We start from the raw sequence: 12,644 nt of genomic DNA on the forward strand, positions 1-12,644 counted from the left end.
GCGCGAAGACATTGTTCCGTATAAGTCATATCTACTGCCGCGAAGGGATAAAAGACAAATAAATAAATAAAATAAACTTTCTCTTCTTTCTCTCGTATTCTTCCTACCGCACACTTTCTAATTGAATTAGAGTTGTGCGGCTATTGGCTATGGAGAGGGCTGGTGCCCCCTCATGCTTTCTCAAGAGCTCCTCCCCTAACAGAGAGGTTCAGCTCTCTTATAAGTCGTCTTATAAGAGGCGCTGAACATCCCCTACCCAGGCAATAATCTCATCTGAAAATCTGTAGGTGCGGTGAGGGTTCAACCTCCCGTCATTCGTAAGGGAGGGAGGCTGCAGAGACAGAGACAACCAGGGCGACTGTGGCACCTCCTTGGCTGAGATTCACCCTGGACTCTTGAAATTCTTTATTTATTGCAAGATTTGAAAACAATGCAGTTAGAGAACATCCTTCCCAGCGCTAATATCAACTTACCCAAGACCTTTTACAATCTGTCCTCGTCGGACAGCGCTAACAACAGCCCCAGGCCATCGTCGCAGCTTGAATATCAAGACGTAGACCGGACGGAATCAGAGTCCAGCAACGCTCCTAAGAAGTATCTGAGCGGGGTGGGAAACGGGATGCTTGGCGAGGGAGAGGGGGACACTTTCACTAAAGCCGGGCCCGATGGGAGAAAAGGCTCCCCGGTGCTGGGTGAGGACGATTTGACGAACGGTCGCCGGTACAACATAGATGAACTTGGCTCTGACAGATACTTCATCTCGTCATCCCAGGCGAGTTCAGACATGGCAAGCCCCTGTTCACTCTTTCCTTACGCAGGACAGACCGGGTCAGTGTACACCGGGTCAAGCAGCTCCAGGTACCCGGCTTCACTACATTACGGATCCGTCCTGCCGCCGACAGGCTTCTCCTCTTCCTCCGTGTGTACCGGTCGGAGCCAGTTTAGCAGCGGAGGGTATCAGTTCAGTCAGGGTCCGGGCTGTTTGTATCCCTCCTATCCCGGGACAGGGACGGGTATTGGCTCCATGTCTCTGCCGGGGTCTGCCGCCGGAGCCAGAGCGCAGGTCTATCTGTGCAACAGACCCCTGTGGTTGAAATTCCACCGGCACCAGACCGAGATGATCATCACCAAGCAGGGCAGGTAAGAACATTTGGTTAAAAAGTACGGATTTAACAATACAGAAAATTAAACATTAAAGTCATATTTACTTGCATCTGCTCCATAATGTATTTTATTATAATTTATTTTCTTTTATTTACAAGAATGGCTGTTCATTTTTTGTAACATTTTATGCAGGCGCAAAATTTTAATTATTCTGCCACCCCCGAGCCAACATGTCGGGGGTGGTGGGGTTTCAGTTTTAGTTTGGGGGGAGTTTTAATGCCCAATTACGCATCAGGACAATCATGACACTAACAAAAAAATGTGTATATTTAAATCTGCAAAAAAACAACAGCAAGCACGATTAAATAATTCTGGCCAATTCAACCCGTGCAGACGTTTATCAATAAAGTTTTGCTTTGCAATTTTGTGTCTTTTGCACTGAAAGCTAACGAATTTTTCCTGTTGTTGTATTTTTTTTTTGCCCCCAGACGGATGTTTCCATTCCTCAGTTTCAACATCACTGGACTCAACCTCACAGCGCATTACAATGTCTTCGTGGAAATTGTTTTGGCTGACCCGAATCACTGGCGCTTTCAGGGCGGAAAGTGGGTCACTTGTGGAAAAGCAGACAATAATATGCAAGGTGAGTAATGCAATTAACACAGTTTTACGAGTATTAAAATTGTACTTTGTTTTAGTGAATATTTTCTTTAAAAAATTAAAAAAGAAATGACAAAGCGTTTTAGAAACGATGCAACAGATGCTATTTAGTCGCAAGTGTTTTTTAAAGGTTTTTTAAAAAACAAACAAACAAACAAACAAACAAACAAACAAACAAACAAACAAACAAACAAACCCTTATGTTAAAAAAATATGTAAGTTTTTACTGACAAGAAAAAAATCGATCGTTGTTGTGAAGCGTATTTTTTAAAGGGAATTTCCGGTGTTTTAACGCAGCAACATATCAACTTCGGTGGAGTTTTATTTAAATGGCCACGTCCTTGCCATGAGCCTGTAAGGCGTGAAATTACTCGATAAATGTGGCTTTTAAATAAGTGCTATATTTAACAGTTACAACTTTTAAATACATGAAAAAATAGCACCTTCATTTTAAAATGTAAAAGTTGAGTAGAGATGTGAGAAAATATAAAGGAAGCATTCATTTTTCAAGTGTCCATTTTGGTTCAAATAAATGGGGAAGGATTCATAAAATCATCCTCATCATCAGAACTACTGTCAGTTTTTGTAGGTTATTTAATATTTTTAAATTACAGTTACAGGCACGTTTTCATTTTAGTCATATTTTATGGATTTATTTGATTTTACTGTAACACAGGCCTAATACGATCAGAAGAATTATTGCTTCTGAAAAAAGAAACAAATACTAAAAAGCTGCATGTGCTTTTTAATATTTTTTGCAGTTTGCACAGACCCGTGTTTATATTCTTTCAGTTAGTCGTGTTACTAAAAGTCTATTGATTTTTACATTTTTTAAATTTTAGGTAACAAGGTGTATGTTCATCCTGAATCCCCAAATACTGGTGCTCACTGGATGAGGCAAGAAATCTCTTTTAGCAAGTTGAAGCTGACCAACAATAAAGGAGCCAACAACAACAACACACAGGTTAGATATAGTTTTTAAATATGGCTGAATTTCTCTTTTTCTTCTTTTTTTTTTTGTGAAATAGTGTTTCAAATACTCTTGCTTTATTTATTTATATATTTTTATCATCAGCTGCAAATGCTTGGATACATTTCCAGAATATTTCCAGTCTTTGACTAATATTTGTGAACAGTGCCCCTCTCCACTGAATCATAAAGACTTGCAGCTGCAGTCGTACGTATCAGCATGCATAGCGTTGCACTTATCAACCACTTCTCATTTTCAGATGATAGTCTTGCAGTCACTTCATAAATATCAGCCGCGGTTGCACATTGTGGAGGTGACAGAAGATGGAGTGGAGGACATGAGCAATGAGGCCAGAACTCAGACCTTCACCTTCCCAGAAAACCAGTTTATAGCTGTCACAGCTTATCAGAACACAGATGTAAGCACACGATTAGTCTCTTTATTTTTTCCCCTTTTTGATACAACAAATTAAAATTATTTGATTCTAAATTTTGTTTGAAAAAAACGCAATCTTTAATATTGTTTTTCAGTCTTTAATGTAATAGTTTACCCAAAGATGCATATTATTAATACAAGCTTTCGTCTTTATTTCAGATTACTCAGCTAAAGATAGATCACAACCCATTTGCAAAAGGCTTCCGGGACAACTATGACTCGTACGTGTTTTGCATTCAAAGCAATGTGGTTTTTGGTTTTCTTTGTGTGGTGCCCTTATTTGTTTGTTCAAAACCAGTAGTAGCCTATTGCAATTCATTTTTGTATTTGTTTTCTTTCTTTGCTAAACAGGATGTACACAGCTCCAGAGAGTGACAGGCTGACTCCATCTCCTACAGACTCGCCGCGCTCTACCCAGATTGTGCCCGGAGCCCGCTATGCCATGCAGCCTTTCTTTCAGGACCAGTTTGTCAACAACCTGCCTCAGAACCGATTCTACCCTGGCGAACGCGCCGTTCCCCAAACCAACAGCCTTCTCTCCCCGCAGAGTGAGGATGCCAGTGCAGCTGCTTCTGCCCAGCGCTGGTTTGTTCCCCCAGTTCAGCAGCCGGGCTCCAACAAGTTGGATCTGTCATACGAGAATGACTATTCCACAAGTAGCCTGCTGTCCTACGGCATTAAGCCCCTGTCCCTGCAGACATCCCATGCTCTCAGCTACTACCCAGACTCGGCCTTCGCTTCCATGGCTGCAGGCTGGGGAACCAGAAGCTCTTACCAGCGCAAAATGACCACAGGCCTTCCTTGGTCCCCTCGTCCAAGCCCCCCAGCCTTCCCGGAGGACCAGCTGGGGGCAACTAAGGAAAAGCTGTCTGAGGAGAACGCGCCACCCACCTCAACCTGGATTGAAACGTCCCACTCACTGAAATCAGTGGACTCTGCTGATTCTGGTGTGTACTCCATGGTGTGCAAGAGGCGCAGGATGTCCCCAGGGGGCTCAAGCACAGAGAACTCCCCAACCATCAAGTGTGAGGACTTGACCACGGAGGAGTACAACAAGGACAACCCAAAAGGCATGGGTTATTATGCATTCTACACAAGCCCCTAAGACTCTATTTATTTAAACTAAATATAAATCTTTCGTTTTTATTGAGTGATCTCCATTCCTTGTTAATGTCTTTTTTCTCTTTTCTCTAAAGGTGCCAAAGCTTAGTGTTCCCCCCAAGCAAGCTGCACAAGGTTTTTTTCCCAGGCCAGCCCCTCCCACATACCTGAGCAGAAACATGCATAGTGATTGTTGTTTTTTAAAAATAAAAGCATGTACCAATTAATTCCTTTATTTTTGCAACTTTTTTTGACAGATGTGATTTTTTCCCCCTCCCGTCCCCCATGCATATTTAAGTCATTTTTGTTGTACAGTATTTGTGCACTTTAGAATGTGATGTATCTTGTACAAATTGTCTTCATGGAGGTGTTATTAAATGGATAATAAAACAGCTTTTCATGAAGAACTGTTCAAATGTCTGAGTATGTTTTATTTATACGAAGAGCGATCAGTAACAGCTCTCGGATGTTCACCAGCCGCAAATACAAATCTATGCGTGCATTTTAAGACGAAACAGCTCCCACGTTTGATAAAAACACTGCATTTAAGACATTTTAGTACAATTGAAGAGCAAGTTTCTCATTTCTTACAATCTACTGCCTTTTATGGCTGAAAATTCTGGCCTTCAAAATAAAGCACGCCTAATGATCGTTGACTTTGCAACAAAATAAAGTGTGTAAAATCCACAAGGAATCTAAACATGCTGGTTCTCTCAAACTCAGCAAAAATCAGTGAAAGACAATTCTGCCTTATCTTGTGTTGGTATAGATGGAGGTCAGAAGTTTTAACCAAGCGAATAAGGCACACAATGAACACCATTCCCAGCTGTACTTTGTATGTTTCAACTGATTAAAATTTGACTCATCTCACTAATAAACTATATTTAGTCTTGTTTATTTAAAAAAAATATGGATTTTAATTATTCTTTTTTATTTCACATGCAGACAACTGTGACCATAAATAGGAACAATCAGAGGAAACAACACTAAATATTAATGACATCGGATGGTATATAGATTAGAGGTTGTTTTAAGGCAACAATAATGTATTTTTTTGCGCTTCACCCATGGAAATGTAAAGCTGAAATTCTCAGAATCCACGGCGCGTATGCATAAAAGCGCTGAGCCATCCTTTTCATGCCACAAATAAGTGTTACAAGGTAACACAGCGGCTCACAATTCAAGTGAGCAACGTGCAATTTAAGTATAAGTTTTACATGACATGATTCACAACATAGACTCAATTAGGTGAAAAGCACACAAAGCGGGGAGGGAGTACTACCATTTCCACTGTTGTTGCCATGGCGTTTTCACACATTTTATCATTTACCTAAGAATGCAACTGCATCTGAGGCATGTGTATACTTAGAAAACACGAAGAAGAAAAAAACTAAATGGAAAACAGTCCATAAACCATCCATCTAAGGGCAGCGTTCAGCTTAACACCTCTATTTATACTGCGCATCTATGGCCTCTCCAAAAGTGGATTGGTGAAACTAAAATCCGCAAAAAGAGAAGTCATAATATTCACACCGAGACTTCTTGGCTCATGTTCTCAGTGCCTGTTTTTTCTTTGGTGAAAATACTTCATATCCATCCCCATAAGGACCCCAATTTGAATTGATTTACATACTTGAATTCTAATTAATTCTGTTGTCAGACTCCTTGACAAAGTGAGGAGTCTGACTAACTCCAATTAACACCTCCTAACAAGGTAGAGTGCTTGATTGCCCCGGCCTCTCAGGAAAGCTGTAAGAAAAAGGCTCTTCGGGGGGGAGGGGTTTGGGCCTAGAGAATAAAAATGTTTGCACTTGTGCGTGTCAGCAAATTGTATTTCAGTGCATCTGATGATGTTTTTCTTCTCCTTTTCATGTTGTCTTGACCTCTGTTCATCAGTTGTCGCGATGTGGAGAATAGCTGTCAAGATTAGAGCCGTATGACCACAGTTTCCACACTCTCTAGAAAGGATAGTTGCCGAGATGTGAGAGTAACCGATACACTGACAACAGAAGAGGAAGGCAGTACATTTGTAACTCATTGGAAACAGCAGTTACTTCAGCCATCGCATTCCCCTCTTATAGAAGCCACAGAGTAACTTCTTATGTCAGCAAAGTTTAGCGTATTCTCTTAAATTTGCAAGGCCTGACATAATGCTGCTTTCATAGTAAAAAAAAAAAAAAGAAAGAATTTGACTCGAACTAAAAATAATACGATGGCTCGAAACATTGCGCGCATATTTTAGGTGCCAAAAGGGAAGTCGAGACGATGCAAGACTCCTTTTGTGTTGCCGAAGATTGCTTTTCATGACACTGGCTGTGCACTTGGAGTGATGTTACAGAATAAACTTGGGAGTGATCAGACACATTTCTGATGGTGATTGATGCCTTTCTAAGACTTTTGCACTACACCACACCCATTTTAGCTATTGTCGTGACCATCACACCATCTCCAAGGTGAGTGCCTCGTTTGTCAAGATATGTCGCCCTGTTCAGCAGTTACTGCCCAATCTCTGCCATCATCACTCAGAAATAAAACCTCCTGTCCATGAAGTGATATAAACAGCAGCGGAATGATACACAGACACTTTGACCGAGTCTAAACTACACGTATAATCTTAAGCCGAAGCTTTGTAAAGATCCTCTCACAGTTTGTTTCACAAGTTAATAGGAGGGGATTCTTGTGAGCTCCCTGCAACTCTAAAGAACAACAAGTCGATAGATTGTGTCTTTCTCAACCATTCAAGCAAGAAGTACAGTAATCAATAGACACCTCTGCAGCATGCTTGCAGAAATTCAACTCGTGTTAACTTAGAGATATGCGCATTGGGATAAGGCCTGAACAATTGACTGCTCTGCTCTACAGCTGTTAACACTGCTAGCTACATTCTCAGTAATTGACTGTGTTTTGTTGAAGTGTCAGTAATACAGGCCTAGGAGGACCAGAGTCTTGCAGTGAATGTGTAAAACTTGTGTGTTTGTGTCTGTTTGTGTGTGTGTAGGTGAACAGTCGCATGTCTGTGCCCTTCCCTCAGGCTGTCCTTTGGTGACCATGTTGAGAGTCCATGTAAGAAAGGCCAAGGAGGCTATGGAGATATTGTACCCAAGGAGGGCTGACATCTAAACACAGATGAAGGCCTGAGGCTGTTTCCTCACCTTCAGTCACACTCTATTACTGCTCTCACTGACTAAATGCAGCCACGGGCAGACGCGTGTCTGGGTCAAGGTTTTATATCCGCCCCTTTTAAAAAGTAACAGTCATGGCTGAGACAGAAGCAATTTTGATTCCTCTTCACACTATATTTCCTCTTTTGATGTGTTGATAAATGTCACCTCTGTTAAATGATTATCAAGCCACTTAGAATTACTGCAGAATTATTCCTCGGGGACTCTTTGAGTCTCATATGGCCACTCTGTTGTTTGTGATGCTTTCACTCATGATCTAGTTAATCACTCTTATTTTACTAAAGGTTTTGGTTTAAATATCTTGAGGTTAATGTCATTTGTCTAAGGGAGTCACATCTACTTCTTGTAATTGTTTCTGAAATGATGCAACACAGTTTTCTTTCTGATTACTCCACGAGCACAAAGGCAAGGAAACAAACTGTACTAGATTATACTGTGACACCTTTATACACCAATGTCTGTCCTGTAATTTGTTTTATGTATAACAACCATATGCATTGTTAAGTGGAGTGCATTGACAGTATTTGAGTGTTCTTTTGTCTTTCCCAGGGTGTTTTATGTACACAACATGAGGCTTTATTTAGTTCATTGCTTTCTTTTGGACTGGTTCACCAACAGTGGATGTGGGGTTGGAGGGTAGGTTGACTACAGTATGAATGTAATGCTCACAGGTCTGCTTGAGTGAGACCCTGGTGTGAGATGAGTCTCAAGTTAGCAGGGCCACAACTGTTTGGAGAAGACCGTTGAGTGTTGGCAGAGAGCATGGAGGTGAAAAGAACCGGAGGCGTAGAAGGGCCTCCTGTTGGTACCCATAGACTGCATATGCAGCACACAAGCACGGCCTTGACTCATTGGTGCATGGATAATGCTGGAAAGAGTATCCCGCAGCTAAGCTGCACTTAACAGCACATTGATTTCAAACCCCTGTGTTCCCTCTGGAGGGCAGTGGAACGCACCTCGACGGGCCAGACCCCCACCCTTTTCCCTCTTCCCACCTTCTCCTTCTGATCACCAACACCATTTACCCTCTCCACAACCTACCCCTCCCACTATCTGCCCATCCCTGTGTCGATTTGGGTACACCATGCTGGTCACTGGCCTCTACTCCTCCTTCCCCCAAATGTCCCACAGGAGTTGAACAGGATTTAGGGGCACTAACGCTCCCGCAAGACATTGGTCTTGAGAGCAGTGTTTGGGGTAGGGCACATAGATGCAGCTGGGTGGAAAAGATCTGTGGTCAAAATCAATGCATTGGCACTTTGATGGAGCGCTCAGGCAGATTTGGGAATTTCACATTCTCTTCCTTTTTTCTCCTGGAACCCTCAGAAGGCCTCACCACTGGAGAAAAACAACATCCACCAACCCTTCTGGGGGAAAGGGACTCTTCATTTCTACAGCTTCTGAGACAAAACATGACACAATCAATATTCATTTGGTGGGTTTTACTTAACATTTTACACTCTCCAATGTGTCACCTTTTGGAGCTCAGCGCAATTGAAAACTATCTTTGTGACCTCTGTAAGGATTCAACAAGTTAGATATTTTTTAAAGATTTATTTATGATTTTTTTTTGCAAATATGGCATCAAGTCTCCAGTTTTTTTAAGCGCTACAAGTTTTTAGCAATGTTTTCTCCCTTTCTTCTTTCCCGAAGCTGCGAAACGAGAAAACTTTCTTTCCCATCATCACCACACCTTGCAATCTGCATCTTTTTCTGCGAGTCCCAGCACAGGTGGATGCCACTGTGGTGATTCTTCCACTTGTCTAACTTCTGACTCATCTCCCAGCTGCATTATACTGATGCATGTTTAAGGAGCAGTACACAGCACACTTCTTTGTGCGCTAATGGGCTCTCAGCATCTTTAAGACTCAGGCTACAATTAAGAGGTGATAGTTTGATCTCCCACCTCGCAGTTCTATTTCTGAGCTGCCGCGTGATTATGCCGGAGGTTGATGGGTGGGTGAGGATTGGGCTCTATTTAAAGGAAAACGCCCCTGAACACTTCTGAACGAGCAGACTTCTTTGGCTGTTTGCACCTGTCTGGTTTATCTTCGAAGTGCATTTTGTGCCACACCTATAAGAGAAACAGGAGATTATGTAATAATGCACATGACTGAGGGTGTTCACTGGAATAACAATAAAAGTTTTGGTGGTTTAGTGGGGCTGAAGATGGGCTTCTAGGGCTGGATCATTTAGATAAACTGCAATAGTGAAAATTATTATGATAATTTGGGCACATCAGCTTTACATAGTAAATTTAAACTGTGGCTTTCTTTGTGGTTCACCATACACTATTTTCAGTCATTTGTCATGATCTAGAAATAAGTGAATATGTACCTTAAATCATAAAACAAGGGAGAGGAATAGCAGACAGAAGAGAAAGCAGTGTATCTATAGAGTGAATGAAATATCTTCATTTCTGGCTGTGTTGACTTGTATTAACAGAAAGAGTTGTTTAATACGACATTGCCATCTGCTGGTGAAGATGAATAATTACAGAAAAGTGAAACTCTTGAGGAAAAGATGTGGGGATAAAAGCCTGAAGGATGCCAAATAACACAAGGCCAGGGCTGAAAATCAGCAGCAACAAGTCTTACGGTGTTATGAATCTAAGTTAGAAATTTTTGGTTGAAACTATCATTAGCAGTGTTGGTCAAGTTACTTGAAAAAAGTAATCAGTAACTAATTACTGAATACTTCCCCCAAAAAGTAATCCCGTTACTTTACTGATTACTTATTTTCAAAAGTAATTAATTACTTAGTTACTTAGTTACTTTTTAAAAACACGATTTACAACCTGAATAGGTGATAAAGCAATAGATCTTTCAGCCCAATGCTACTTTTTCTGCATAATCCATCATACAAAATGTAATCAAATGGAAAAGTCCCTTTTTTAAAACTTGTTTTATTAGTTTTAATCTTTTAACTTTATGCATCAAGCAAAAATTTAATTATATGCAACACTCTCTGACTGGAAGAAATTTGTTTTAAACCTATTTAAACCTATTTTCTGCACATTCCAGCACATAAAAAAAAAATATATATATATATATTTGAGCGGGTTTACACTCAATCTTTCAAATAGATGCAAGTAAAACACAGCAGAAAATAAATAAAGTCAAAGACTCAGCGGTCCTTTTGCTCTATTTTCACCTGTAAAGCAGGAGTAGAGTAGGCGGAGGTTTTCCCTGGTGCAGGTGTGCCGCAGCGGTCAGTGGAAGAATCTGCGAGTTTCTCTGTGAGTTTCCCATTACATCGTAGCGCACTCGGTGCTTGCTCAGAGGTTTAGGGGTTTTTTTTCGTTGTAAAAAGAAGTTTTCTTCCCACGCACAACGGACGTTAATGTTTTTGTCACTTTTTATGGAATCAAACTTAAAGTAAGGTCAGTACTTCCACACTTTAAACGTTGCATGCTCATACTCTCTCCCACACTCCATATAGTATCCATTGTTGCACACAGCTGTTTTCACAAACGTTGCACTTGCTTACGTCACTGTCATGAGACATTCTCGCAAAAAAAAAAAAAAAATCACAGTTTTAGTAAGGCAGTAACGCAGCGTTCCTACGGGAAAGTAACGGTAATCTAATGACCGTTTTTGCAATAGTAATCCCTTACTTTACTCGTTACTTGAAAAAAGTAATCGGATTACAGTAACGCGTTACAAGTAACGCGTTACTGCCCATCTCTGCTTATAGGTGGTATAACTTCTACTTATAGGGCCGTTCAGTTTTTATCTCAACAGGAACATTGGTGTTGTTGGTCACTCAGCTCATGACCAACTGAGGTTTAGGTGATAAAACGTGAATGTTTCCACATTAGTTTAGGATGAAACTCTTGAGGAAAAGATGTGGGGAGAAAAGCCTGAAGGATGCCAAATAACACAAGGCCAGGGCTGAAAATCAGCAGCAACAAGTCTTATGGCGTGATGAATCTAAGTTAGAAATTTTTGGTTGAAACTATCATTAGTACAGAGGTACGACATTAAGTGTTTATAGCCATCTGTAAAACATGATGCAGCTGCATTTCAGCCACTGTTATCTTCAAAATTAAGGGAATTATGGAGACAAAAAGTAGCATTACAGCTTGAGCCAGCATGCAGGACCACCCAGAATATGTCTGAGAAGCAACAATCTATTTTTTCAGTATGACAATGATCCCAAACACACCACCAGTGCAGTAAAACTATACATGGATTAAAAACAAGAGAATGGAACACAGTGAGCGTCCCTAGAGCCTGAACCTCAAAATTATTGAAGCAGTGTGGGATCATCTTGACAGAGAACAGAACAAAAGGCAGCCAACATCCAAAGAAGAGCTTTTAAGCATCCTTCAAGAAGCCTGCAAAGCTTTTCCTGAAGACTTAAAGAAATGACAAGAAAACATGAGTAAGAGTTCAGGCTGTGGTAAAGAATGAAGGTGGTCATATCAGATATTGACTTTCAAGCTTGATAGAACTACAGAAACTCTGTTTTTGCTTTATATACTACTGTATTTCCATGTATATTTGCACGTTTCAATAAGTAACTGCACATATTTACCAGTTTCTTAGCAAAATAATGAGACATGAGGTGAGGCTCAAGACTTCTGCACAACAGTTCCCTTTTGTTCCTCTGTTTCCTTTTGTGTCGTTTGTCTGTTTTGCTACAGAAGTGAACATGAGAGTGCAATGAGCTGACAGTTGTGTTTGATAGCAGGCTACTGTTGTGCCTTTTGTTTAGGGGAAAATTCTGCTTTGAGGCTTGTGTGTCACTTGTTCATATCAATAATTAATCAACCCTTGCACACAAATAGCTCTGACACTCACACATTCTATATATATCACACATTTCTGTGTTTAACTTTTTTGGCAGGGATGATTTTCAGGAATCATTCTCGTCCAAGCTGTGCTGCTGAAGCTGAGGTGGCATGATCTTAAGATTAGTCTGGAGGGCAAAAAAAAAAAAGTCAGCATTTCAGACCTCCTCTTTCCTCCTTCATGCTGACATTCACACTTAGAGCCAAATTAAAATCACTAGTTTACTTTACATGCATGTCTTTGGACTATAGGAGGACATCGGTGTGACTGGAGACAATCCATGCAGGCACAGGGAGGAAAATACAAGCTCTGCAAAGAAAGGACTCTGCTAACTGGCAGACACAGCTCAGCTGAACCTGCAAGGATGTGAACTACACCTGTGCATGAATCATTATA

At 40.9% G+C, this 12,644-nt stretch overlaps 1 protein-coding gene across 2 annotated transcripts; it reads left to right on the top strand.

Annotated features, from left to right (window-relative positions):
• The first annotated feature begins 222 nt into the window (after window positions 1–222).
• Window positions 223–4,682, top strand: eomesa (eomesodermin homolog a). Of its 2 annotated transcripts, XM_026157218.1 has the most exons (7): window positions 223–1,140; window positions 1,593–1,747; window positions 2,607–2,728; window positions 2,994–3,152; window positions 3,329–3,390; window positions 3,521–4,239; window positions 4,366–4,682. In XM_026157218.1, exons 1-7 carry the CDS (start codon window positions 431–433, stop codon window positions 4,377–4,379), a joined length of 1,941 nt encoding a protein of 646 aa, XP_026013003.1. In that variant the 5' UTR covers window positions 223–430; the 3' UTR covers window positions 4,380–4,682. The 2 variants fall into 2 exon arrangements, with proteins under 2 accessions (XP_026013003.1, XP_026013002.1); XM_026157217.1 differs by having other exon boundaries at window positions 3,521–4,682.
• Window positions 4,683–12,644: the final 7,962 nt, after the last annotated feature.

The sequence above is a fragment of the Astatotilapia calliptera genome, chromosome 22, assembly GCF_900246225.1.
Source record: "Astatotilapia calliptera chromosome 22, fAstCal1.2, whole genome shotgun sequence".
NCBI classification, from domain to species: domain Eukaryota; kingdom Metazoa; phylum Chordata; class Actinopteri; order Cichliformes; family Cichlidae; genus Astatotilapia; species Astatotilapia calliptera.